At 36.3% G+C, this 27,380-nt stretch overlaps 1 protein-coding gene across 4 annotated transcripts in view; it reads left to right on the forward strand.

Moving 5' to 3' along the window:
• The window catches only part of PTPN3 (protein tyrosine phosphatase, non-receptor type 3), a 99,096-nt gene that overhangs the window by 33,448 nt on the left and 38,268 nt on the right, over nucleotides 1-27,380 (forward strand). For all 4 annotated transcript variants that reach the window (XM_027680110.1, XM_027680118.1, XM_027680126.1 and 1 more), the window contains 6 exons: nucleotides 1,039-1,127; nucleotides 6,158-6,221; nucleotides 9,268-9,440; nucleotides 14,781-14,915; nucleotides 16,431-16,607; nucleotides 26,371-26,394. In XM_027680110.1, coding sequence (XP_027535911.1) covers nucleotides 1,039-1,127; nucleotides 6,158-6,221; nucleotides 9,268-9,440; nucleotides 14,781-14,915; nucleotides 16,431-16,607; nucleotides 26,371-26,394 — 662 coding nt within the window. The remainder of the gene's footprint in view (nucleotides 1-1,038; nucleotides 1,128-6,157; nucleotides 6,222-9,267; nucleotides 9,441-14,780; nucleotides 14,916-16,430; nucleotides 16,608-26,370; nucleotides 26,395-27,380) is intronic.

Consider the following 27,380-nt stretch of genomic DNA (forward strand, 5'->3'; position numbering starts at 1 on the left):
CTTCTGTACCTTACTAATATAAAGAAATTGGGATTGGACATGGAGGAAAACTATATATTAATTGAGGACAGAGTACCATCTAGAGGAGCAGCTATGCTACTGAAGGCTTTCAGAGAATCCATTACCATTAGCAATCCTTTACAAAACAGTCTGAAACTGCTTTTGAGTCCAACCTGATGTTTTAAACAATGGGTTCTACTCTTACATGTGGATTTATGTAGGTGTTGAGCTCTGTTTAGAAATTTGCGTAATAACATATTAGTATGTATTGATCATAAGAAATAGGAAGCCAGTATTTCTAACTTCTGTAACATCAGTCAGGGTTTATACTGAAATTGACCATCCAGAATCCTCCTCCCTGTCTTTTTTCTTATTTTTTTAAGCTCAAATGTCTGCTTATATGGAAGGATGTGTTTTCTCTTGAGTATCTTAATACCTGGAAAACATTATAAATTTATGATTTTTTTTCCTAGTTGAGCATTAAGGGAATGCACCATTTTTGTTTAGTTAATAATGGATTTAGTTGAGTGTATCAAATATTCCTGTCTACATGTATATCTCTCCAATGTACTCTCATATGCAAAATTGTGGTCATCTCTCCTGTCAGTCTTTATTGCTAAGACCTTTATTTTGGAAAAAGTAAGGAATTATTTCCCCTCTCTTTTTCAGCTGCTTATAATCAGGAAATTTGTATTCAGTTCCCAAAATTCTGTGACACTTATCTAACTGATCTTGGGAAGTACTTCAACTTCTTTCTTATGCTGAAATTAATAACGCTAGACTTGCAAGTTTAGTTTGATACTGACCTGAAGAATATCCAGTGCAGCAGGATGAACTTTACAACTTGTTTTAATGAATGAAATTTAGAATAACATCAAAGGAAAGAGAGGCATGAAAATCAAAGCTCAAATATGTTGCTGAATTTTTTCCTCAAGAATAGCAATTTAAATATAGAAAGCTTGAAAATTAAATTTATAAATAGATAAATGGGAATGACACAAACTGCATCTGTATTCTTGCAATGTTCTTCTTTTGCAGGATCTCCATAATCTGGATCTTATGATTGGGATTGCATCTGGTGGAATTGCTGTATACAGAAAACTCATCTGTACAAGCTTCTATGCCTGGTAAATTCCTTTACTAGTAAAGAAATATGTCTAGTTTTTTCCAATTTTTTTCCATTTGCTTTCACATTTATTCCAAAGAAGCCTACAGTAGATAAATTTGTTCTTTATGGAGTATCATTGTATTTCATTGTGTTGAGATAAAAATGAAACCTGTTGCCTAGGCTTTTAATTCCATAAGGCTTTTGAACTTCTTGCACTGTGTGAAGTCTTGATAAAGTTAATTCACATACAAGTATGTGTACATGATTAGGAGGACCCTGTGATTTTAGAGATTTGTTGCTGTTATGCCCAATAATATGTCTTTAAAAAAACCCACAAAAACAAAACAAGAAACAAAACCAATAAATACTATTATTAAAGCTCAGCAGCTAACTGTCTGAACATTTTATCCTGACATTCAGAAAGAAGATATTTGCTTCTTGGAAAAGAAACATAAAATTAATTATTTGGTGTTTGAGATTTTCTGGAACTAGGATAATATGATTTAGGCAAATTTTTAAATGTCAGCAAACAAGGCTATATAACATTAACAAGGTTTGGCGTCAGCAGGGGAGAGACCTTTACATTATTCTTTAATATTGAAAACATTAGAATGCATGATACTGTCAAAGAAAATAATCTCTACAAAAAACAATGTGCACTAGAATTCTAAAGTGAATGACATGAGAAATTATTTAAGCTATGGTTTTTGATAGTACTTTTGGACTTTATTAGTTATACCATGCTAAAAATGATAACATAAATTAGAAAATTATATGGAGGCTGGGCATCTTAAGGTTTTTGGATTGGATCAGAATGAATTTTTCTCAGTCTTTCTTTTTTAAAGTAAGGATGAATTTGTTTTTTATACTTGATAAACTATAGCTTTGTCTTGTTATGCATAATTTCTTCATATATTTTGTAACTATTTTTCTGGAGAACTGTTTCAGTAAGATGATATACTGTTCTTAATTATGACAGAAAAATGCACTCGAATGCATTCTACTTGCTTTTTACCCCTTAGAGACAGTCTTTAGGAGCATTCTTTAAATACTTGAGTCATTCCATCCTTTCATTTATGAACCCAACTAAACAACTATTTCCTATAGAAAAGCAATAAAATCAGCTTCAATTTAAATTTTAGTGGAAAATATACTGCGGTCTCTGGATTTTTCTTTTTTAATTTACTGTCACTTGCATTTCAACTCCCTTGAATGTACTGCAGTCATCCTAGATAAATGTATGTCAGTAATAATGCTCTCACACAGCAGCACAGTGAAAACTTATGGTTTTCCATTGTTAATGCACATTAAAGCACAAAAGACTTTTATTTTTCATCTTTGTACCCTGAGCGTTGCTCTTTCATACCTCAATCTCTTGGCTTCTTTAAACAGCTGCAGGTTTTAAAAACTGTCAGCTGGAGGCACATTTTCTGTCTTCTGCAAGTCTTGCTCTGCTAACTTAGTGACCTAAGTAAGGTATGAATGGATAATAGTTATTTCTGAAAACCATAGCAATGGCATTTTAAAATCTTTGACTATATGATTATTTTAGGGAAAGGAAAGAGAGTTTATAGCACACAAGACAGGAGGAATCCACAATTTCCTGTGCTACTTTTACTCCTGGAAAGCACAGAGGAATAAAATACAGATGCTAAAACATCTTCCACAAAGGCCTATTCTCATTTACAGGAAGAAGTTGAGGAGAAAAAATCCCACAGGTTTTTCAGTTCATATAACTTTCACTCTAAAATAAAAGGTTTGGGCAGTAATATTTTCAGCTGACAGCTGTTGCAATTGTTCCCCAACTGTCCTACACACTCTCCCTCTCCCTCTCTCCCTCTCTCTCTCAGAATATCTTCTCAACTTGAAAGCAAGAGCTCCCTATGTAGGGGCTAACTTTTTGATATTTTATTTCTGGCATTTTGCATGAGTTAGTCATAATTCTTCATGCAAGAATGGTGTCCATTCCCTGCTCCCCTCCAAAACAAGCAAACACCGAAAGTCACCGCGGCAGAGTAGCTTGGGGTGCATTTGTAGTATGCATTCTCACTTTCATTTCAGACTTCAAAGCAGAATATATTTCTGTAATGCCCTTTCACATAATTGAAGTGGTACTTATTTAGGCTTTTTATGTAACACTATTTGTACTAAATAGTTTTTCCTACGTCACTATTAATATGATAGAACTCAAGGTGGCAGCAAACACCATCAAGATGCTCTTTCCAAAATTTTAAGTAAAGTACTCTGCAGCATTAATGGATGACAACAATAAAACTATGCCATATGGTAGTAGTCAAAGGGGACCAAAAGTTTTCAGGAACAGAGGCAGTGAGAATTTTGCTTTGGCAAAAGGAGGATTTTCAATCAAAGCAACCTACGTGAGAAGCTGACTGATCAGGCAGAGGCAATGCAAGCTAAGATAGGTTTAAAAAATAATTCCAGATATAACACAGTATTTTATATGCTCTGGAAAGTTATTCCTGAGGGTGCTTAACTGTTCTGTGGTAATTTCCAAATTGATTTTGCAGGTAAAGTATTATCTTAATGGCAAAGACATACAAACACTCTCTACATCAGCAGCAAGTAAGGTTATTTATTAAATACTGTTCTGTGTATGCAGTTTCATTGCTTTGAAAGCTTCAGAGAAACTGCTAGAGCAATGCATATTACAGTGCTAGTCAAAATTTGAAAAACATCTCAACTATCTTGAATAACAAATTTGACAGAATCTTTCCTGCTGAATCTGTCAATGGCAAAGTGTGGACTTACTTACAAGTAAAGAAACATTTTTTTCTTCAAGTCACAAGTACCAACTGCTAGTACTAAGTACTAGGACGGGACTGGCAGTTTAATCAGAAATTAGCAATTATGTGGCCCAACTGAGTGACAAATCTATTTTGATGCTATGAATGACAGGAAGATGGGACCCAAAAGACGTATCATTTTTAATATGTTACAACTATGAAGTGCTTTATAAGTAGACCATGAAATTTAATGATTTGTGAATGTTGCTTAGTCACTGGACAGACTATTGGTGAGAGAGAAGGACAGCTGAGCCACCAGTTAGAATAACAGTAGCTGCCTTCTATTCAGATAATTTTTATTATGGCATCTTCAAGCACTTGTTAAATCTAAATCCTTTGATACCTTAATCTCTTGGATCTTTTTATTGTCTTTCTTGGATCCTTTGGATTTTGCTGGATGTGAACGTTCACTCAATTTGTAGGCATAACATTGCAAATGATTTTGAGTTAATGCTAAATAAAACTGTCAGATTAACAAGTGTTCTTTGTCCCTGAACTAAATAGGTTTAGTTGTACTTTAAGAAGAATTAAGGGAATTGAGAGGGGTGCTCTGCGTAGAGGAGTGTAAAAATAAAGAGAATTAAAGCCCTGATTTGGTTTGAAGTGATTATGTGATCATGCAGTGAATCAAGGTTTAAAAAAAAAAAAAGCAGGGGATAGAGCAGAGAGACTGAGAGAGTTTTAGTATTTTGGGATGCTGGCTCCCTTTTTATTCTTGGGTGGAGGAGTTTTTGCTTAGTCTGCAAGGTTACTTTTCTGTGTCCTGCATTTCTGCTGGCTTGATGTTAGGATAAGAGCAGATCATGGAAGCAACTGTGCAAGCTGAGAATGACTGCAAAAATTTGTTTGTTGAAGTTTAATCTAAGTTAAGAAATGTGGTAAGAACGAACCAGAAGCACAAAACTTGAGTGGTACTAGTTCAAGCAGAGTAGCACTAGAATCAAGGAAGGATTTATATATAATGAGTTGCAACTTTTCATTAATTTGCACACTGGTTTACCTGGTTGTGAAAGAATAGTGTTAATAAAATTCTTGTTCCTCTGTGGTTCTGTAATTGATGGAGAAAATTGATGAAATTGGTACATAACTCAGTTTTCCACCTCTTGTGCAGCAGCAGGGATTGTTCTTGTTAGTAACTAGCAAATGTACTGTCCTGTATTCGGGAACGATGTTGCTCTATAACTCAAGCGCATCTCCCATGGGCAGTGGGGAATGAATTTTATGCCATTTATCCCACTTACTGAGAGTCACGCAAGAACTGAGATGACTTTTTCAAAATCGTTCATACCTGATGATATCTAATGTCCTGTGAAACATTCTCATCAACAGAACTTTCAGCAGCAAACTTCCAAAGCCCTTTTATGATTTTTTTGCTTACAAATATGACTTGATCAAACCTTAAATAGCTTTCATTAAGGCATTCGTATGATTCCAGCTGACCACAAGAGTATTCTTTTTTCTGAAAAATGTAGCTTTTCAGTTACTGAAGTAGAACTACAGCAGAGAAAAATTAGGTATTTTAGACAAATCTTGTTTTGCTATAGGAAGGTGCGTAGGTAGGTAGAATTTTGTTTAATTTAGCAAAAGTGATAAGCTTATAATTAAAATGAAAATTGCTTGAGCACCAATTCCAATTGCAATCTTTACCTTATAAAATATGTGTTCATACTGTGTATATGTAGACAAGAGGTGTTCAGTTCTAAAATTACCACATAATTTACATAGCAATGTTAATGAAGTGAAAAATATATTAACACTCTTTCTTACAGTTTTCATTCTTCTACAATTATGATTTTATCTACAAGATGTGTTTCGTTATTAACACAAGTACACAATATTTTTCACATTATGAAGTCAATTCTGTGAAGCCTCTGGGAAGTTTCCATTGTTGTATGACCAACCTTGTCATGTCATTAGGGTCTTAAATTTTGTTCCTTTAGTCACAGTTGTCATATGACTCTAAAGTTATACAAAACTTGACACATTTAACATTTGTACAGCTTAGTAAAAGGATGTCATCAAGCTTTTGCTGCAAGAATAGATTTGGTGGGAGAGAACTGCTGTGAACTATTTAAAGAGTAAATGAGGATATCTATTTGCCACTCAACACAGGAGATGGCTGCATATTATTCATTGAATACTTAACAGCTATAATCTTTCAGGCTTATTGTATGCAGTATTATTTTTCATTGTTTTATCCCTGTAAAAATTATTCAATATTTTGTGGTCTGTTTCTTTCTTTTAGGGTGAACATATTAAAAATTTCCTTTAAAAGGAAAAAGTTTTTTATACAACAACGGCAGAAACATGTAAGTAGTTATCTAATTTTGTTTTGATCAAGTGATCATACTCAATATGTTTGCCTTAAATATAAGCACCAAACTGCTGATTAAAAGCTTCTTTTGTGGTAACTTACCTTTGAAATTCTGTTTTGTTAACTTGGTCTTGCTATTCTGGTCCTCTTATCCTCTCTCTGTTTCCCATTTTTTGTTTCCTTTTCAACACTGAATCCTTCTACTTTTGGTCTATTGGACTGTATCTTTCCTATGAAGGTTTCTTCTCCCTTGGAGACTTGGGATAAATGCAAGTCTCCATCTTTTCTCCAGTATTTATTAAACTAGCATATTTCCCTTTTCTTGCCAGCATCTGCTGCTTTTTCTTTTGTCACTTTCCCTGCCCTGTAGAGTTACTCAATGCAGTGAATCTACTAAACAACTGCTGTGTATAACATGGAGGGCTTTAGAAGTCGGCAAAATATGTGAAGATATTTGATAAAACTAATGTAATTTTTCTGCTGTTAAGAGTTGGCTTCATAGTGCTCTTTGCAGAGCAGCTGAAATATTAGTCTAGTTAATGGGAGGGGAGTCTTGATTACTGATTATTATTGTGCTGACACAATACAAAAATAAATTAAGATATCTTTTTACAAAGACCATAGAATATTTAATATGACAGTAAAAACCAAAAAAACCCTGCAGAAACTGTGAACAGCAGATGTGTAAGTATTTTAATTCAGTTCAAGACAGAACTCAGACATAGTAAAAGTATTAACTTATAGCTAAACTTCGTCAAGGCTCTTTCTGGTAGTAAATGAACTCTTAAACTGATAGGAGCTGTGTTACAAGAAGACCTCTTGACCCACATATACTAGAGAGTCTGCTAAACAAAGGTTTCTATGGAGGCTTTTTTTACTCAAAAGGAAAATATTTTCATATTATTTCTTTCCTGTATGTCCTTCTTTTTTCCCAGTTTGGTGGGTTCTTTGAGTAGTGTGCAAGCAGGTACATGTTGTTACTTTTCAGGATTCACGTGTAAACAAAGTTAGTATCTAGAGAGGGTGTTACTGCACTAATGCTTGCACAGATGCATAGCATGCGTAGAGTGCATCCCAACCAACTCTGAGGGGATCTTAAGTTTTTTTGCTATCTGTAAGTTTCTAAATATACGGTTTATACGCAAACATGTCACAGTTTGTTCATATGTATTTCACTGCATGAAGAAAGGAGGGGTTGACAAACTACTGGTTTGTGAGTGCAATAATATTACACTTGCAAGTATTACCTTCTTCTGGGTTTGAGGATTAAAAATTCACTGATAAATCTAAATATCTTCATATACAGAAATATGTCAGGTTGTGGGCAGCAATTTCCAAATGTGTCTGTGGGAATAAATGTAGTAACAGAACTCTTCAAGAATGATTAGTAAAATGGAGGTTGGAACTACATGATCTTCAAGTTCCCTTCCAACTCAAACCATTCTTTGATTCTTACAGTGTTTTTGGAATATGGAAAAATGAAGTGTCCATAGACAACAGTCTATGACAGATATAAAATATCTGTATTCATTACATAAAGACTTGACTGCTGTCAAAAAATGAATTTTTCTTTCTGGAGACTTGTGTCACCTTTGAAGAGAGCAGCAATTTTAATTTGTTCAATTAAACATTTGATAAATGATGATAGTTCAAGGCTCTTCATTCTTTTAACTTATCTCCCCTTAAGTGATCATAATTCTTTGCTTTTTATCTATGTAGATTACAGTAATACACACAGTATTATGCTTAAAAAAGAAAAAGAAGGCTAACTGCATGACCTTTTTATTCTTTCTCAGTACATACTAGAAAGCAGACCAGGTGTGGTATTAAATCTGTGGGTATATCCATCCTAGTCAGCGCCCTTTGCTTGGAATTTAGGGCAGTGAGTCTGCAGTACTCCAGTGGTATTGCTTGAAAAAACTTACTGATGCAGTGCATTGGGAGTGGAGTCCTGGGGGGTTTTGTCAGAACAGTGGGTCACTTGAGGGGTTTGTGAGACTCAGAGACTGAGTTGGTGTGAGTCTTTGGATTGATTAGCTCCTTGCTTGGAAATACAGATTGAGTATTCCAGCCAAAATGGTCTGTAGTTACTTCCCAACAGGATTGTTACTGTGAACAAGCAAAAGGTTGCCTACTTAATTATATGCTGAGATGTCAAAATCAGTCATAACTCAGAGCAGCTGGAAAAGATGAGTGATGCTTTTTATTTCACTGAAGTGCTGAGCTGTGATAGCAACTGACTTGGGTCTCATGTTATCTTATTTCTTCTCTTTGCTTTGCTCCCATTCCTATATCTTGTGCAAAACTCTTGGGCATAACTGTGGGTGGCACAATTGTATTACACCTGTGTTTCACTGGCACTTTGGCACTGAAGTTACTTGTAAGAGTTTGCACCAAGACATGCAAGTTTTGAATTCTGCTCCATTCTGATCCTCCTCATTGTGGCCTCATGTTATCATCCAGGAAGCAGGATTGGATTTGAACAATAGTAGCAGCAGCTCCAGTCTCATCACAGCTACTTTATTTCCCCCAAGATGGATCGCTGTTAACATCTTCAGTTTCTTCTGAAAGACTATCAAGAATATGCTTTTTGCATACTATGGCACTTGAAAGAACATTATTGAACTAAAGCCTTCTGTGAAGAATTTGAATTCAAAGAATTAAGGCTTGTCCTTTTTACATTGTACCCTTAATGGAATGTTTTAAAGAATTTTGTTAGTCTTAGGAGGTGAAGATCTGACTGGAAACCTGAAAATCTATTTAGTTGTTTAACATGACACTCATATATATAAAGTCTTCACCACTTTAGACTTACTTATTTCATTAACTTTTAAATTGGACATTTTGCAGTTTAGAATGTCACATGGTCACTGGGTTATTTTGCCCATATCCAGCTCAAAATCTACTATATGCTGATTTTTTTTCCCCCTAGATGTATTTTTCCTGTTTAAGCTTAAAATAATTTTATTGTTGTTTTATGAGTGTGTTTACTGTTTCATCTGCTTGTATATATTGAAACATGGTATTTCCTACTGTTACAGAATGAATCCAGAGAGCATATTGTTGCCTTCAACATGTTAAATTACAGAGCATGCAAAAATCTTTGGAAATCTTGTGTAGAGCATCACACATTTTTTCAGGCAAAGAAGTCACTACCTCATGAAAAAAAGATATTATCAACTTATTGGACCCTGGGTTCTAGAAATCCAACAAAGTAAGTATTATGTGAAAGCATGTTTTGCTCTGTTAACGGGAATGGGAGGATTTGTCAGTGGTAGCTCAAGTTGGAGTGGCAGAGCTCAGTCCTGCCAATAGCTCTGTCCCAGTCTGTGTATGAACCATTTGAAAAGTTATATGACCGTGGTTTCAGTTTCTGCAATATGGTATCATTACAGTAGAACTTGTCTTATAATTTCCTAAAAAGGTGTTTGGATATATGTTTTACTGGTATTTTTTCAACTTTGCTGGTTCAGCTTGTGGTATAAAAACATGAGAAAGTAAAAATGTCATGTAGCTAATGATTCAGTAAGAGAATTTGCTGAACAGATTTGTTTTGAAATGTTTAGCCCTTAGCGTCATGTACACATTTTATTTAATATGTTAGGGCAATTTTTGGAGTGCATCGTACCAACCACTTATTGCTGACATAAAGATGAAAAGCTTTGTCCCATTCAGGTATCCAAGATACCCCTTTTGGGACATTTCTAATCCTTCATTTGTCTTGTTAGGTTCTTCTAGTCATGGAGTTGGTAGTTTCATGATCATAGAATCATAGAATCAGCTGGGTTGAAAGGGACCTCTGAGATCATCAAGTCCAACCCTTGATCCACTACTCCTGCGGTTACTAGACCATGTCACTAAGTGCCACATCCAATCTCATCTTAAAAACCTCCAGGGACGGAGAATCCACTACTTCCCTGGGCAGCCCATTCCAATGTCTGATCACCCTCTCCGTAAAGAAATTCTTTCTAATATCTAACCTAAACCTCTCCTGGCACAACTTGAGACCATGCCCTCTTGTCTTGCTGATAGTTGCCTGGGAAAAGAGACCAACCCCCACCTGGCTACAACCTCCTTTCAGGCAGTTGTAGAGAGTGATGAGGTCTCCCCTGAGCCGCCTCTTCTCCAGGCTGAACAACCCCAGCTCCCTCAGCCTCTCCTCATAGGATTTGTGCTCGAGTCCCTTCACCAGCCTTGTTGCTCTTCTCTGGACCTGCTCCAGCACCTCAATGTCCTTCCTGAACTGAGGGGCCCAGAACTGGACACAGTACTCGAGGTGTGGCCTCACCAGCGCTGAGTACAGGGGAAGAATCACCTCCTTGGACCTGCTGACCATGCTGTTCCTGATGTTACCTAAGGTCTAGTGATGAAGTTGGGATTATTCCTTCCCATATGCAGTAACTGGGCCCTGTCTTCATTAAAATTAAGCTGCCAGTTTATTGTCTAGTCATTTGACATTGTAATGTCCTTCTCCATTTCTTTGCAATTGACCTTTATTTTTGCCATCCTCTGTGATTTTTAAAGTGGGAGGTTTTATGGAAGTAGTTCTGCTCTTTTGTCTTAGAGGCTTTTAGACTTTTCTGATAAGTATCAGTCCCAGCGACTTATGTTGATTTGTTCTGTTGTTTCACTTATCAGCAATTCAGCTACAAATGTATCATGTGCTGTGTCTTCATTGTCTCATCGATATCTGGTCCCCGCCCCCCAAAAACATTCTGTAATGAAAAATAAAGTCTTGTGTCATTATCTTCTCTGAATGTTAGATTCTGGAGTGTTCTTTGATCCTTTGATCATCTGTATTCTCTGTAGATTCTTAGAAACCTACTTGTTCTGATGATTTTGGAAAAGTATTAATTTTATTGTTTTCTTTTTGGTTTTGTGTGGTGTGTGTTTGTATGGGGTTTTGTGTAGTGTGTTCCCTTAACAGTTTAATTTTACATTTAATTTGTCAGGCTGATTCTTGCTTTTCTATTTGGATAAGCTTCAATTTTTGAATGATATCATACTTCAAATAGTCTCTTAGACTTTGGTGGCTCTCTGGCTTTTCATACTCTCACGACTCTTTATATACTGCAGAAATTCATACTGAGTGGAGTGGTATTGCTTGTAAATGAAGTAGTTAACCCATGAGGGCTGTCCAACTGTAGGAAGTCTGATAAAATGTTGTGTTTTCTGCTGGAGTGGAATTCCATGTTTTCACCTAGTACTAAATCATAGTTAGATGGTCTGATTTCTAGATAATAGAAAACAAGTAGTTGTATGAACAGTATTCTAATTTTCTGTTGGTTTACAGATCCATACTTTTAGAATTAGCTCCTTTATGGAGTGATATGAACTTGTTCTTCCTATAGTGGATGTGTTGAGGAGGTGACTCTCAAAGTTTGTAGGGTTGTCAGGTCCTGGAGTTCTTTATTTCTCTCAAATTTGCAGAGATTCAAAATCCCAATCCTCCTGTATACTTATATACACACAGGGATTGCACTGCATTTGTAATGTTAGGAAAGAAAACAGCATGAGTTCCAATGGGTCCCAGTTTAGTATCATTCCAATTTTTACTGAACACTTTATTTTTTAAAATCTACTGTTACAGTTTCTTAATAGCCTGTAGCATGCAGGATAGTTCTCATTGTTGATCTGAGTTACCAAAACAGAATTATCTTCAAGTAATTTCATGTTCCAAGGCCCTGTGTCGGCTGAATTGCTTACTTAGACTCTTAAGGAAATCTTAAGGGTGCGAATCAGTCTTTGTGATCTCTTCTATCAACTTAATGATATCCTCTGTACTAATGCATTCTTTGGCCCTATTTATACCAGCAATAAGCATGAAGTTTAGGATCCACATGAGGGAGAAGTGACTCAGCAACCATTGCTATGAAAGATGGCTGAAGTACAGAAGAAGTAACAGTAATTTTGAAAGGCTTTGAGTAGTTCCTATGAACTTGGCCAATGTCACTCTCAAATCTTTTGAGAAATTAATTTTGCTGAAAAGGGGTGAACAAGTAACTTTTGAAGTCATATGTCACAAATAGAAAATTTTTACTTTCCTACTTGTTTGTGATTGTGGAATGTTGTAAGAGACATGAGTTTCCATGTTGCTTTTCAAGGACGGCTCTGAGCTCATGGTGGAAGCTACACAACCAAAAAAGAGATTCTACATTCTCCCTTATGAAAGGGATCAAATTTTTGCATTGCACAAATCAAACAAAGACAAATAGACAAACAAAAACACAAAACCAAACACTCACACAAAAACCCCACCAACCACATCATGCAACTCTGGAGGTTTTAAGATTGACCGGTGTTCAGTAATTCTTTCAATGCAACTTCTGTCAGCTTTAAAGATGGCTACAATCAGGTTTTACCATCTTAAGTATCACAAGTTTTTCTATGGAATTTGTGGCTTTCTTGTATTATGTTCTTCTACCTTATGTGAGGCAAATAGCCTAGCATTTATTGCATCAGTTCAAATAGTTGAACTCTTGCAATACTTGATTGCAATCTCTTATTTGCAAATCTCTGTGCCCTTCTAGATTCTTTTAGCTTAAGGTACTTGTGGAATTCCATTTAAATTAGGCTTCTGAGTTGTATAAATCACCTGAAAGCCTTATTCTAGGAGCAGACTGAATCATATCTCTCAGGTTCTGAGAGGTTAGTTCATTCAGTGCTTCTGGATTGAATGCTGAATAACCTCTCCTAGGCACATTCTCATTCCTTTCTGAAAAGCTAAAATTGTATCTATTTTTTTCACCAAGGATAGCCTCAGTAATAAATGAGAGAAAGGAACTGTCACTTCAAGATATTACAGCCCATTCCAGAAAAGCTTTGGCAGCCTCCCAGAATGTTTGCTGAGAAATATCCTGGTATTTGGCATTTGAAGGGCAGCTACTTGGAGTTCAGGAGATTATTTATCTTATGTGTCTTAACTGAAATATCTAGAGAACCTACTGTATAAGTGATTTTGTGGTCAGGGTTAGGGGTTTGGGATTAGAGTTAGGGTTCAGGGCTCTGGCTCCTGTCACATGAGTAATGTTGCACTTCAAAAGTCAACTGCATTGGAAAATGCATGAACAGGCACTTGTAAAAAAGAAAGGCTGATTAACGTGGAATTCTTCAAAATGCGTTTTTCATAATGCATCCTCTTTTTCTAATCTCCCTCTCTGCTCCAACCATGTAAGCCTTCTTTGAAAGCACTCTTTGTTTCTCTAGAAGACCAGAGTAGTTGGTGCCTTGTCACTGGTATTTAAAAGAATTAGAAAAATAAATTGGATAATACAGGCAAAAGCTTCTCCTGAGTTCATGGACTTTTTTTACTAAGCAAAAAACATACATGGGTAGCTGATTTTGATATGCAGACAGTTCATGTTAGTTTTCCCTCTTTGTTTTCATACTGGGAGAAGCTTTAAAAGTACATATGGAAGATGAAGGAATTGATTTCCTTTAAAATCATGAACAAGATATGTGAAATACTTCAGTGTATATGAAAAAAAATCTTGGATTGCATTTTCTTTTACTTATAAAAACAAAAAGTGGTACAATGTAAAGTCTGCTTAAGGTTTGATATAGTGTGAGTAATATCCATGGCATAAGCAACATTTTTTTTTTTAATGCCATGTAAAATTGAGACTTTTCAGCTCTATAGTAGAGTACTCACATACTCTCTGCTATCCCAGCTGCTCATTATGTACAGCTCAGGTTGTAATGAGCCAAAGGTGGTTTCTCTGTAACTCATAAGTTGCTTGTTTTCCATGAGAAATCCTGGGCCTGTGAACTCAAGGATGAGCAGCTTATTTCCCTTTTCTTGTGGAATGCTCTATAAAAAGAAGCATAAAAGTTAGTTTATCTCAGTTTCAGTCTACTTAAAAATTTTCCTTATGCCGTATAATTTCACTAGTAATATATTTTTATTGCTTTCCTAACTGAGGTTCTGGTTCTGATGCAACCCTTATCTTGTCAGATTCTTGTCCCAAGAAGCAGTCCAGACCTGGAGATTCTATTTGCATGTCAAATCTTTTCTAATGGCTTATTCCTATAAGGAACACATCACTCAAATGTGACTTCTTTTCAGAAACAGTGTTGCCTGGTGTAGCTCTTACTTGATGAGGCAGGTAGATGTGTAAAGTTGTCCTGTGAGCAGTGAAGCTGTTGGTGAATTGTTATCTCTTTATGCATATTAACAGGGAATCTCTAGAATATTTTACCTGTGTTTGAACTGTGTTTTGTCAGGCACTTGATTCAGTGCCAGTAGGACATACCAAATTTCCTTTTCCCCTCTGTCTTCTTAAACACAATTGGTTTAAAAATCATTCTTAGAAAAAGTTATTTTTACTCAGATTTGTGATTAGCAATGTAGCAGGGATTAACAATCAGTTTTATTGGCACAAGTGAGGGACAGCAGATGTCTCTGGGAGAATGTAAATGCATAAGTAAGAAGGGGTAAGCACAGGGCACTCTTTAAAACATATGAATTGTAAAGTTGACTTTCATAAGTGTATTTTATTTCATTTAAGTTTACTAGGCAAAATAATTCACGTATAGTTGTTTTATTTCTTTTCAGGTCTGTAAACAACCAGTACTGCAGAAAAGTGATAGGAGGGATGGTTTGGAACCCATCTATGAGACGGTCCTTATCTGTTGAGCATCTAGAGACCAAAAGCCTTCCTTCTCGATCACCTCCTGTTACCCCTAATTGGTAAATCCAGTTTTAGGTTTCCCAATACCTTCTAACCTCCTACTGTTTCTAATTGTATGCATTCTAGCAGAATAATTATGTAGTGTGTACATATATATTTAAACATTGTCATTCTGAGAATAGATATGATGATAGAAGACTAGGTGTCACTTACCTTAACTTCAGCAAGGCTTTTGATACTGTCTGCCAAAATCTTATATCCAAGTTAAGACATTATGCTCTGAATGGGTGGACAGCAGGGTGGTTTGAAAAAACATTAAAATGGTTGGATGACTGGACTCAGAGGGGAGTTGTTAATGGATCATACTCTATCTAGAGGACAATAACAAGTAGATGACTGTAGGGATCTGTCTTTGGACCTGTCCTACTTGACATCCTTATGATCTGGAGGAGGCAATGGAGTACTTGACCATAAAGTTTGCAGATGACACCAAACTGGGGGGATGAATCAATAAGCCATGTGATGGGCTGCCTTCTAAAGCGACCTTGAAAATCTGGAGAAATGGCCCGATAGGAAATGTGTGAAATTCAATAGAGACAAACTCAGAGTCCTGAGAAGGAAGAACCCAGTGCAAAAGTATTGTCTGCAGTGCTATACTCTGGAAAAGGGCCTGATATTCTTCATAGGCAGAAGTGGTACACAAGCTGCCTGGTGTGCCCTGACAGCAAAGAAGTCCACTTTAACCTGGCAATATTAACAGAATTGTAGATGCTGGGTCAGTGGAAGTGATAACCCCCTTTTGCTCAGCACCTATTAGACGTTATTAGAATGCTGCAACCCTTTAGTGTCCACTAATACAAGAAAGACACTGACAATCTAGAGTGAGCTCAGCAAAGACCATGAGCCACCAAGGTAGTCAGGAGGCTGCAGCACTTACCCAATGAGGGGAGGCTGAGATAACTGCACTTGTTCAGCCTGGAGAAGCAAGGGTTTCCCAGATGCCTAATAACAGCCTGGCATTACTTAGGAGGAAGCTAGCTAGAGGATGAGGCCAGGTTCTTCAGTATTGCATGGTGAGAGGATGAGGCAACAAGTAAGTGTATGTTGAAACAAGTGAGGTTCTGGATATAATGCAAAAACTGCTTCATCACATGGACAGTCATTGCTTGGAGAAGCTGTGTAGTCTCATCATTCAGATTTTTTTGAGATATGACTAGATAAAGCCTTAAGCAGCCTCCTCTGGCCTTAGTTGACCCTGCTCTGAGCAGAAGATTGGACTTGATGACCCCCTTAAGTCCATTCTGACTTGAATTATCCTATAATTAAAACTTTAACATTATAGGTTGCATTTTACAGGGGGGAAACACTAAATCAGTTCCATGTACTGAACCTAGCAGTGTATCATTGCCTAGTATACCATACAAAATGCTTAAAAATTTATTATTTAAAATGAGGCTTATAGGCCTGCCATGAAGATTCAGGTCATAACTGCAATAGGATAGAAATTTTATTTCTATAAAGTTTTGTGAAATATTCTAATCTTCCCACTTGTGTTTGTATTCTGTATTTTATAGGCGGAGTCCTAGACTACGTCACGAAATTCGTAAGCCACGACACTCATCTGTAGATAACCTTACAAATGAGATTAGTTATATCACTGAAACAGAGGATGTTTTTTATACATATAAGGGCTCTCCCACATCAAAGGACAGTGATTCGGAGTTCTCTCAGAACCGCAGTCCACAGAGGAGGTAAGGACTTCTGCAAACAATCCACTGCCTGTTTTGATTTTTTCTAAAAGCACCAAACAAAAAAATCAAAGGGCTTTAGTGTAAAACAATCAGCGTCAGTTGTAATATTAAGATGGGTTCAATCAGTTTTCTGTTTGCATAAGCTCTATTTTGACCAGTTGCTGTACTGCAAATGCCATAACACAAAATGACAAGTTAAAAACAAACCAACTCTTCATCCCTAAACAATACTCAGTAGTTGAGTTCTAAGTAAAATTAGAGAAGCTATTAAGGCCTGTTCATGTCTTGTGATATTCTGTTTCCTAGTAGCTTTTGCAATGCTTTTCTACCTGACATAACGTCGTCTTTTTTTGTGATGGGAAAAACTGAAATCTTATAAGAGTTCACTCATATTCCACACCATCAACTGAGCATTGTCGGTTGAAAGAGGTATTGCGTTTGAGTAAGCACAAGAACAAAATAACACTAGTGGTCATCCATCTTTTTCTTCCTCAGAGGAACTGTCAATGGCTCGTCTAAAGGCAGTCTCTGCTTTTTGCATTGAGTTATTTTGTCTGTATTCCTTGATGACCAACTTTGTTCTCCTCCACAGTGGTCTTCTAGCCACTGCTAGGTTTGCTTCCAGGGCTTGAAGGACCTATCTTTGTGCTCATGTATTACATTTTACATGTGGTTTCCCCTCATTTCTTAATGAATATCTTCAGATTATCACAATATTAACTTCAGAAATAATGTACAAAGACATTAATTGTTCAGTCGCAAAAAGAAAACAACTACCTTAAAACTTTGAGCTGGGGGGAATGCTATGTATTAAAATGCAGGTTCGTTTGTACTGTTACAAAACGAAAATGGTTTCTAGTGATGCCTAGTAACTTAAAGGCAAGATGTATTTTGAGAAGCAATGTCTTAATGGAAGCTGATAGGACTCACCTGCCTCTGTGACAGTATGCAGCTGGTGACTGTAGCTTTAAATTCTGGATTTAAACTGTTTTCTTTTGTCATGGTTTGAAATCCCGAAATCCAGTTCCTGATTCCTAGCCCCCCTCCCACATCTCAACCTAGTGTGAGATGGGTTTTCCAGACAAAAACACAAGACTCAATATGGGGGGAAGGAATATATTACAAGACTGTACACATAAATAAATAGTATAATACATTACATACAATCTTAACTCTATTTCTACCATGACAATATAATATTTACAATGGGCCAAATCTCTTCTCCCTCCAAATAAAAGTCCAGGAGGGAAGAAGAAGAAAAGACCCCTTCCAGCAGGTCTCTCTCTAGGACAGCACTGTCTCTTCTTCTCTTCCATGCAGCAGTTGCTGGCTTCTTGCCAATACACACGAGGGAGTCTCCAAGTCTCTCTTGGCCCCTCGTCTCCAAACGAAGGGTCTTTCCGTGGGCTGCGTTACCCCAGACAAAGGTTGCTCCACCATGGTCATATCAACAAAGTGCAGAAGCCTTCGTGACAGTCTGGTATCTTCAGGGGATCCAAGCCCCTCTGCAGAGCTTCTGTGCTCTGCCTCAAGATGGCTGCTAGCTTCTCTGAAGCTGCAGCAAGGGAGGGCCCCAAGGTCCTCTCTCACACATTTCGTCCTGGCTGAGCTCTCAGGATGACTCTGGGTTTAGGACTTCCAATTAATAGGAGTCCACCCCCTCCATTTTTTTTTGGAGGGATCTCAAAGAAAGTTTGGGGGAGTTTTGCAGTTCTTACCCCAACAAACTCTGTAGTACTTCAGTTCTCTCTGCTGCTTTTCTCTCTCTCTCTCTCTCAGCTCGCAGAAGTTTTTCTGTCTGCTTGCTGCATGTTTTGTTTTGCTGCTTCTCTTATCTCTTGGCTCTGTACCGCCGCTTTTTCTCCGTCCACTGCTGCTCTGCCGCTTCTCCCTCTGCCCACTCACAGTGGAGAAAATTCCTTCAGCTTCTCAAGTCACAGACACTTAGCCCAGTTCAACACCATTCCAAGTCCCCATAGCCCCCCAACCGGGGCTGGGGGGGGCTGGAGGCCCCAAGGGGCTCCTGCCCCTGCTCCTCGTGGCCTCTGCAACATGACCACTCTTCTTCTAACAACAAATACAACTTCTTCTTTTCCGATCTAGAGATATGTTTATATTTTGCAGGAGCACTGATTGGGTCAAACCCCAAGGGTCACCACCCCCTGGGGGTTACCACTTTCTTAGTTTCAGGGGGAAAACCTGGTTCAAACCACTACATCTTTAATTTTCTAATAATATTGTTATTACATTACAGCAGAGAGTTTTCTAGGAAAAAAAGAAAAATTGACATGTGGTATGCATATTTGGAGTTTGTCACTGTGGTGTTATAAATTGTTTTTCTATTTTTCTGATTGGAAGCCAGCTGAACCTTAATACTACTTATTAGTACTGATGATACTAGTAGCCATGATAGTACGTAAGTGATGCATCTAGATGATGTGAATAGTCATAGATAGGAAATCATGTATTTCCTGCGTTCTAAAGTTTGCAGATGATACGCTTTAAGAAGTTTTTTCTGAGTAAAAATACTGAGAGGAAGGCATAAGAAGAGATGATGATGGTAGACGCTGTAGACAGAAAACTAAGTTACCATGCTGTGTTCTGTGACTGGCAGATTGTGACCTGCCAGTTGGATTTTTTTCTTTTACTCTTCTTTTCTTCCCATGTAGTTTTTCCCTTTCCTTCCTGTTTCAGTTATCCTATACCTACTGAGAATGGATTTAAAAAGCCTGCCTTTATGCTCTTTCTCAGACAGTGAAAATAGGATGTCTTAAATTTGAAAATAACTCATTCATTTATTTTCTGAGCCCTAAATGTCTGTGCGGTGTCTAAGCAATATCACTCACTGTGGAGATAATTACTGTTACTACCTCATATAAACCAAATTTTCTATGCATCTTATCCCAAACACGTTCTTGGTTTCTTGGATATGTTTATAATATTTGATACTCTGCAGGTAAATGAAAAAATGCTTGCATAAATCTGATGAATTTAAATTCAGGTTGTGTGTTTTGTAAGAAGAATGTAATGCAAGGAATGAATGATCTTTTGTTGTATTGACTGTTAGACTTTTGTGAAGTAAAATAGTCACTAACAATTTTCTTTTTAACTGAGGTAAAATACAAAGTAACTGCAGAAATAAAAAAGTTTTTTCTCTACACTGAAGTTTTCACCTGTTTCTGTTAGTTCACCTTACAGTTTTTTTCCTTTTGCATTCTTACAGTAGTTTCTACTTGCTTCACTCCCCTTGTTGAAAAATGTAAAGTAAAATTAAGTATGTATGCGTAGTAAAATTTTTCTTGCCCTGAATGCTTTATTGATAGAGGGAATCTTACCCTATCACCTTAATTAGTTTTTTAAGAAAAAAAATTTACCTTATATATCTTCGCTATTGAATATGGACACTTGCTCTGGACTTTTGCCACACATCAGGAGTATTTAAATATTAACTATAAAACACCTTCCAGTGTACTGATAAATCTTGTAAAGTCAACCTACCCATTTTTGCCATGCTGGTCTTCAGTAGATTTGAATTGACATAATGGAAATATGCTAAGGAAAAAACCCCAGATTTGCAATTTCAGTATTTCTCTTTCATTAGAGGAGAGCAAAGAGTAGCTTCTCATAGTCCTGCTAATACACATTGTCTTTAGAGGGCTTTTTTTACTGCGTAGCCCACTGTCTGAGACTGTTGATAAAGGTGTTAGTTAATGCTAATTATAACTACTGCATAGCTTTGGTCTGAAAAAAAAAATCTGAAACATTTTTGTAGAGCTGCTAGGAAACAACTGTAAATGCTGATATTTAATCACTGAATGGTTATGTCTATCTTAATAATAATCATGCAACAGCTTGATTTCTGTAAAGTAAACATGAATTTAATTTACTATTTCTGAAGCTCAAGACTGTGCAAGCTGCAGTTAGCAGAGAATATGGCTCTTCACTTATTTTTCTGGTTCCCATCAGCATTTCAGGAGTGGTGGATAGTTTTTACCCTTTTTCACCTTTTTTTCAAAACAAGTGGTCCAAGATAGACCTACTTTCAAAGTCATCTGTTGTGATGTAGTGCTTTTTGAGGTAAATCGTAGATAAACTCGTGTAACAAGACTTGCTGCCTACCTAATGATACCAAGGCACATTCAGAACCTTAGTGAGTATCAGAAATGTAGAAGCCACCACTGCTGGCAAAGTACATACACTTGAATTTATTTCCCTATACACCCTTTTTCTCTCCTGACAATACCAAGTATATTTTTTTTTCTTAATAATCGATTTTCTTCCTTGCTCTGTTTACTCACTCACAGGAATCAATCAAGTTCTATTTTCTTTCTATAAAACAGTACAAAATTTAGAAAACAAATTATCTTGAACAGCTCTTAGTTTAGAGAGCATAAAACATAGCAGTTGTCAATATTTCTTCTTCAATTTCTTTAAATATATTGTACTGTATAAACATGTCAACATCTAGAGCTATGTTTGCTGTTAAATACTTTAAAGGGACATGCTAGAAATGAGGGTCAAGAATATTTGGTCATTTATTGTATTTCTCTGAAGGACACAATGATTTTTTTTTTTAAATGTGCTTTGTGTGAACGTTCTGCCTTCTAACTGAAAGTTGAGGAGTATACTGCAGCCTCTGACTGTAAAAAAGAAAATTGGAAAATAGAGCAAACCACGTGCACAGGTGAACTACAGAAACCCAGGGCAAGCTTGTGAGCATTGTGTTATGTGTAGGTAGGTTGCTTCTCTACCCAAATTATCTAAGGTGCTTTCACATTCAAGAAAGATTTGAGGCTCAGACATAGTGAAAAGGAACAATTTTTCTCTCTGATTAGTGTCTGCAGAAAAGATTGGAGCTATTACATATGTAGTATAGACGAAAAATTGCTCTAACTCCAAATTAACATATATTATAGAACTTTATTCACAGGGCATTAATAGGTTTGCCTATTTAATCCAACTGTCTCAAGTCACAGCTGCTTACAGCACCTGTCAGAGAAAACAGTGCTGAAGAGGACTTCAAGAGGACTTTTGTTTAGCCCAGGGCTCCCCAATGTTTGTGAAGAAAGTATCCCCTGCCATTAGTTCTTCCTCTTTGTTGCCCTGCTGCTGTGCACCTCATCTAACTGCTACTGCGACTGAAAAATTAACACTAACATAGACATGGAGCCTACACGTAGCCTTCTGAAGTTTCATAGATTGCTTTCTCTGCTATGTAACACTTTGTTATGGCTGTGCCTCACCAGTTCAGAACAGGTAATCCAGTCTATCTTCTCATTGTATGTTGTACTCACTCTGTCACTCTATTTGTACCATGCGTACATGCATATGCACAGGGTACTGTTATTATTTTGACTTTTAAAATGATTTCAAGAATAACACTGAGATAAAACACACCAAGTAATGAGCACATTTGTTTGATAACGAGTTTTCCAGTTAAAATTTGCTTTCTCTAGTCTTGATGCAGCTTCCCTGAAGATGTTTTCTTTGAGAGGTTTGCATTTGCTTTATTGAAGCACTGATGCTACTGACTTCTCAGGATTCCTTCCACCCTAAATTACTTTAAGTCTAAAATTCTACTTGTTATAAATGCAACGTATTCCTTCATAAACTTTTCTCTTAAATGGTTGTAAAGCTATGAACGTCTTTTAACTTATATTGTAAAACTGTCTTTTGTTAGTGATATAGATGGCATAATGTGTACAGCCCCAGAGTTGGAGGGGAAGGAAATGGAATGATGAACTAGTATACAAAAAGGAAATTCACTTGCACTGTGCTATGAATTTCTGGAAGTGCACATATGTTCCTGGTGTAAGTGTGATGCATCATCTGGTGAAGGTATTGCACTGAAAATAGATTTCCTGAACGGATGCTGCATTTGTTCAATTCTTTTAGCTTACCATTTTGATAGACAATAAACTGTAGCTGCATAGTGAGCTTTGGTGAATGTACTATAGGAACACATCATTACTTTACTAAAATACAATTTCTTTTGTAAGCAAAACTTTTAAAACTTTACTGTTGATAAAAATACTCTTCAGATTTACCCAGCCATGTCCTAGTAATTACTTTCTTGGTATAAAATTGCAAAAAATTAAAAATATCCCACATTTTAAACTGTTATTTATCCTTAGTTCTTAATCATATACAGATTTGATCATTTCTTTGTTCTTAGAAAATCTATTGCATTTCACAAAAGTTCATTGTCCTTGTTTCTATACTCCAGCCTTTCTTAAGGAATATATCCTAAAACTAGGTGGTGGATCTGAGAATATTTCAGTTAGTTTCAAATTAGAGTTTTAAGGCTACTATTAATAGGCTAAGTTTTATGTGCTTTTCCACTCAAATATACACGAAAATTGTACATAGGTATATTTTGGTTAGATGTAAACTTCTCTTTTTAAATATATATCCTTATTCAAATATACTACATTTTCCGTGCCAGTTCAAAAAGCTACATTTTGCATCCAGATGAAAAGTTTGGAAGTTGAATTCCAAATCTGTGATGAGGCAAATGTTTGCAGCAATCCAAGCAGTTACTGTGTATCAGAATACATGAAACTTTCATAGCAAGTCAGTAAACTGGAATATGGTCAATAGTGGCAATGCAGAGTATCAGACTATCCCTTTAATGGTGATGGCAGCAGTTTACAAATGTGAATGTTTGGAACTTCTAGAAAATCACTGAAAAACTTGTGTATGTCCTCAAGTTTTTCTGTAATGGTACTCTTATGTTTGCAGCACAAAGAACTTGTGTCACCTTCTTACACAGTCTTTCACAGAAATGGTGAATATTCTGTGCATAAACTTCTCTAAAAGACAGTAGAAAGATGTTTCTGAATATATCTTCCACTTATTTTGCTTATGAATAATAATCCCAGGTTTAATGGTAAGTCCTTCAAAAAGGGATAATTGAAGTGCTGGCACACTCAGTGTCCCCAGCCCTCCAGGTGTTACAATAAAAGAAGCTTTAAGAACTTCAAGAACAGCACAAGGGCAAAACCTACAGATGTTTCCTTCAGTTGTTTGTAAAAGGAGAGTTTTGCTACAGTGCTATTGTTTCAGTTGTCCCTTTTCTCTCGGGGTTTTATTTTGCTGTAGTTTAGCATCCTCAGTTCTCAGAATAGCAGAATTCCCTGGTAGGTCACACCAAAAGGGGAGGGAGGGGTCTTTCCTTAAGACCTTTCCTTTCTATCCTTCTGACAGAAGAGGGGAGTTAGACTTCTCAGGGAAACGATTGTAGTACAAAGGTCATTATCAACAGAGCATACCATAGTGAGTGCAAGATGGAAATGACATCGTTTTAGATATATTGTGAAGTGAGAAAGAGAAATTACCTGCAATTTTGAAGTGTTTGCTTGTTAGCTGCACCAATGGAAAGCTTAATCTCCTTGCAAAGAAGGACTCTCTTTCTCAATGAAAAAATTGAATGGCTGGTCTGGTGAGTGTTGTCTTTCATTGACTTAAAATTAAAATTTAATTGACTTAAATCCTTGTCATATGTTGTGAAATGAGGAAGATAGGTCAGTAAAATGTGTAATACTGTGTAGCCAGAAAATATCATCTAGCTATTCATGTTCAAGGTATTTTATCATATTTGTGAGTAATTACATGCTAGAAATACTATTTAACTCTGTTGTGGTGCAAAATTCTGCAGCTCTAGCATGCTGACCTACTAAGGACTTTAGGAAGATGCAGCTGCATTGTCTGTGATAAATTCTTCTAGACTTTGAGTTTGCTCACTTTCTCCGTCAAATATTTGGTTACATTTCTTCCCATTTCAAAAGGTTGCAGAGTTTTCAGTAACTCATTTAGAGCTAGTATGTTTGAATTAAAGTGTAATTCATCAAATAGTACTAAGAATTTATATCTCACATTTAAGTCTCCGAAGCTATTACTGAGATAATGAAAAATTTACTGTACACTTATACATAGTATAATAATGGAAGCCAAAGTTCTCAAATTGCCTCTTTCTATTGGGAAGAAAGAGGGGAGATAATATCTTAAAACTGGGACATTGCATCTATTTGCATCACAATTTTATGTGTGTAAATTTTTGATGAAGGCCCTTTAAAGAGTTAACTTATGGCAACTTGAATTCTGCACAGAATTTGGTAATAGAGATGTATCTCTACTGTGGCAAAATGTAGAAAAGATGTACAGTTTCATTGTTCTTTACCTCATCAAAAAATCTGTTAGCTTAAATGAGAATAAATACAATGTTTCTTTATTTTTAGCATAACTTCCTAAGGAAAGAAGGCTTATGTCGTAGCACTGCCTCTGTTCCCACTTCAGAACATTTGGACAATGCAGTCAAATGTAGTGTAGGAACCGAGTTTTCAAAGGTGCAAAGTTTTCTGCAAGATTAATGAAAGTCAGTGACTAGACGGGGGGAAAAAAACCCCAAAACCTTAAGCTGACATTCTCCTCTCAGTACAAGTTCAATGGTTGTCCCATGTAGATATGGGCTGGTCAGGAAGCAAGTTGAGTACGCATTCCCATAGGATCTGCCTATATTTAGGGGGTAAAAATTCTCTGGCAATTGCGGACAAAGAGAGCCAGAGGTATTTGTGGAAAAGTGGGGGTGGATATCAGTGGAGTCAGAAGTTGGGTATGACTGCAATAAAAAAGGAAGAAGTTAATGTTTTAAAAATATTAAAAGTATATAGAACCCAAACCTCTACAAAGTCTGTGGGGATCAAGTTTCACCATCTCTGCCTCTCAAGGAAGAATTTCTTCATACTGTCAAATTACATATAAGGAAACCTAACTAGACTGATGCTGCTGCTATTTTACCTGCAGTTTTGATGAATTATAGTACATAATTCGTAGTATTGAGGATGTTTTAGGGAATAATATTTGAAATTTTAACTGTATACTGTGAACTGCCTCCTATTACTTGACAATTCAGCAATTCTACATTCCAACTGAACGACTTCACATTTGCATTTTTCCAGCATGGACTTAGACTGCTCCAGGCTTTTTAGTCACTGCTTAATTGAATTTGTAAAGCTATCCCATCCACCTTAAACTTGCTTTGCTTTGCAAGCACCTTTTTGGTAAATTTTACTTTAAAATTACAGTTACTGTTTTAATTGATGTAGTAACATTTAGCTCACTGTTTCAGGTGATTTCTGATGAACATAATTGAATGCATTGGAAAAATGCTATGTATGGCAAATTTTGATTTCCATTCTAGATCGTCCTCATTGATGTAACCACTTCTGCTTTTGTATGCTTTGTCTTAAAGTTCTCTGTCAACACTTGCTCTGCTTTCACATCATGAGAATGAGCATTAGAAATGTCATGCTTCTGAAGTCACCTATGCTCGTTTCTGGTTACCTAAATGTAAAGAACTTTCCATGTTTTGGCACTTTGCAAAATACTGTCAGTGATGTATGTCTGTAGTCATTGTGATCTACATCTAAAACTTTCTAAAATGACATTGTGTGTCTGGCTAAATAATTGCCCCTGTAAACTCCTACACAGTTCAAGTTGTGGTAGCAGATGTGTGTTGCCTGTAGTTGGGCTTGTGCCAGAAGCACGAGTGAGTGGTTAGAACTGCCCTGGGATTATTGTTGAGTGTTTCATAAATACCATAGTTATCTGATTCAGACTTTCAGCGCAGAGTTAAGTATTCTTTAATTTACTATGAGCATAACTTTTGTGCAGGCTTTTTTTTTTTAAATTGAACTTTAGTTTTTGTTTTCTTGAAGATTTAACTTGTGATCATTTAATGTTGGCTTTGTGTTGTTTTTAACAGGTCATCTGAACAAGAATCACCAAAGTGAGTTTTCTTTAAACTTTCTACTATAGAATCTCTAACTTTAGGACTAATAGTGAAATACATAACTTCAAGTGATTTTTCAAGGTAGTGATCTTGTATGGTTAAAAGACACAAATAAACTTATGTATAAACCAAGGAAGATTGTAAAGATTTTTGGGGAAAAAATGTGTTTTGGGGTTAGGATGTGGAAAGACTTAAGTTCTAACAGATACCTAATCACTAAAAGAAGTTGGTTAAAAACTGGTGCAGAACTTAAATGATTCAAAAATCCACTGGTAATTTTATCTAGTGACTCTTTATATAGTGCCAGATGACAATAACTGAAATATATTGTAATGTTTTCCTGATGTTGTTATTTTCTTTTCTACACTGAAAAATCATTATGATCTGTAATTTCAACTTCTAAGTGAAATGGTTTTTTAACAATTACTATGTTCTGGAAAACCTATTAGATTGTATTTACATATATAATGTTCCTCTGCTTAATGCAGAACTCAAAGGAATCGTGAAATGTCCTGGGAGCTATCAGATAAAAACATCATTTTGACAGTATGATTCCTTTAAGTGTCATTATAGTTCACTACTTCAAAGTATTCTGAAACTATGGAGAGCACCAAATAAATAAGATTTCCCAAACATTGAAAACATATTTTCTGTAATAACTGAAAAATCTGCAAATGTTGCACAAAACACCTCATTCCCATTGCCAAGTACACATAATCAGAAGTACTAGAATATGTTTGCTTGATGGCATCTTTCAGAACGTTTACATTTGTTGCAATCAGATTTTCATAAGCTGAAAAATAAGTGTTTGCATTATCAAAGTTCACTGTAATGCAAGTCCTGTATGTTAATAGCCTAAGCTACATTCTTCTCTAGTGTAGTATTACTTCTTTATTGACAGCTAGCAATGGCTGCTGGAAATGGTTCAAAAAAGCTTATGTACCAAAAAAAGCTCTAAGACCAAAGCAGAAGTAAATGTTTGA

Source organism: Neopelma chrysocephalum, unplaced genomic scaffold, assembly GCF_003984885.1.
Source record: "Neopelma chrysocephalum unplaced genomic scaffold, ASM398488v2 Primary Assembly neopelma1_22b, whole genome shotgun sequence".
Lineage (NCBI taxonomy): Eukaryota > Metazoa > Chordata > Aves > Passeriformes > Pipridae > Neopelma > Neopelma chrysocephalum.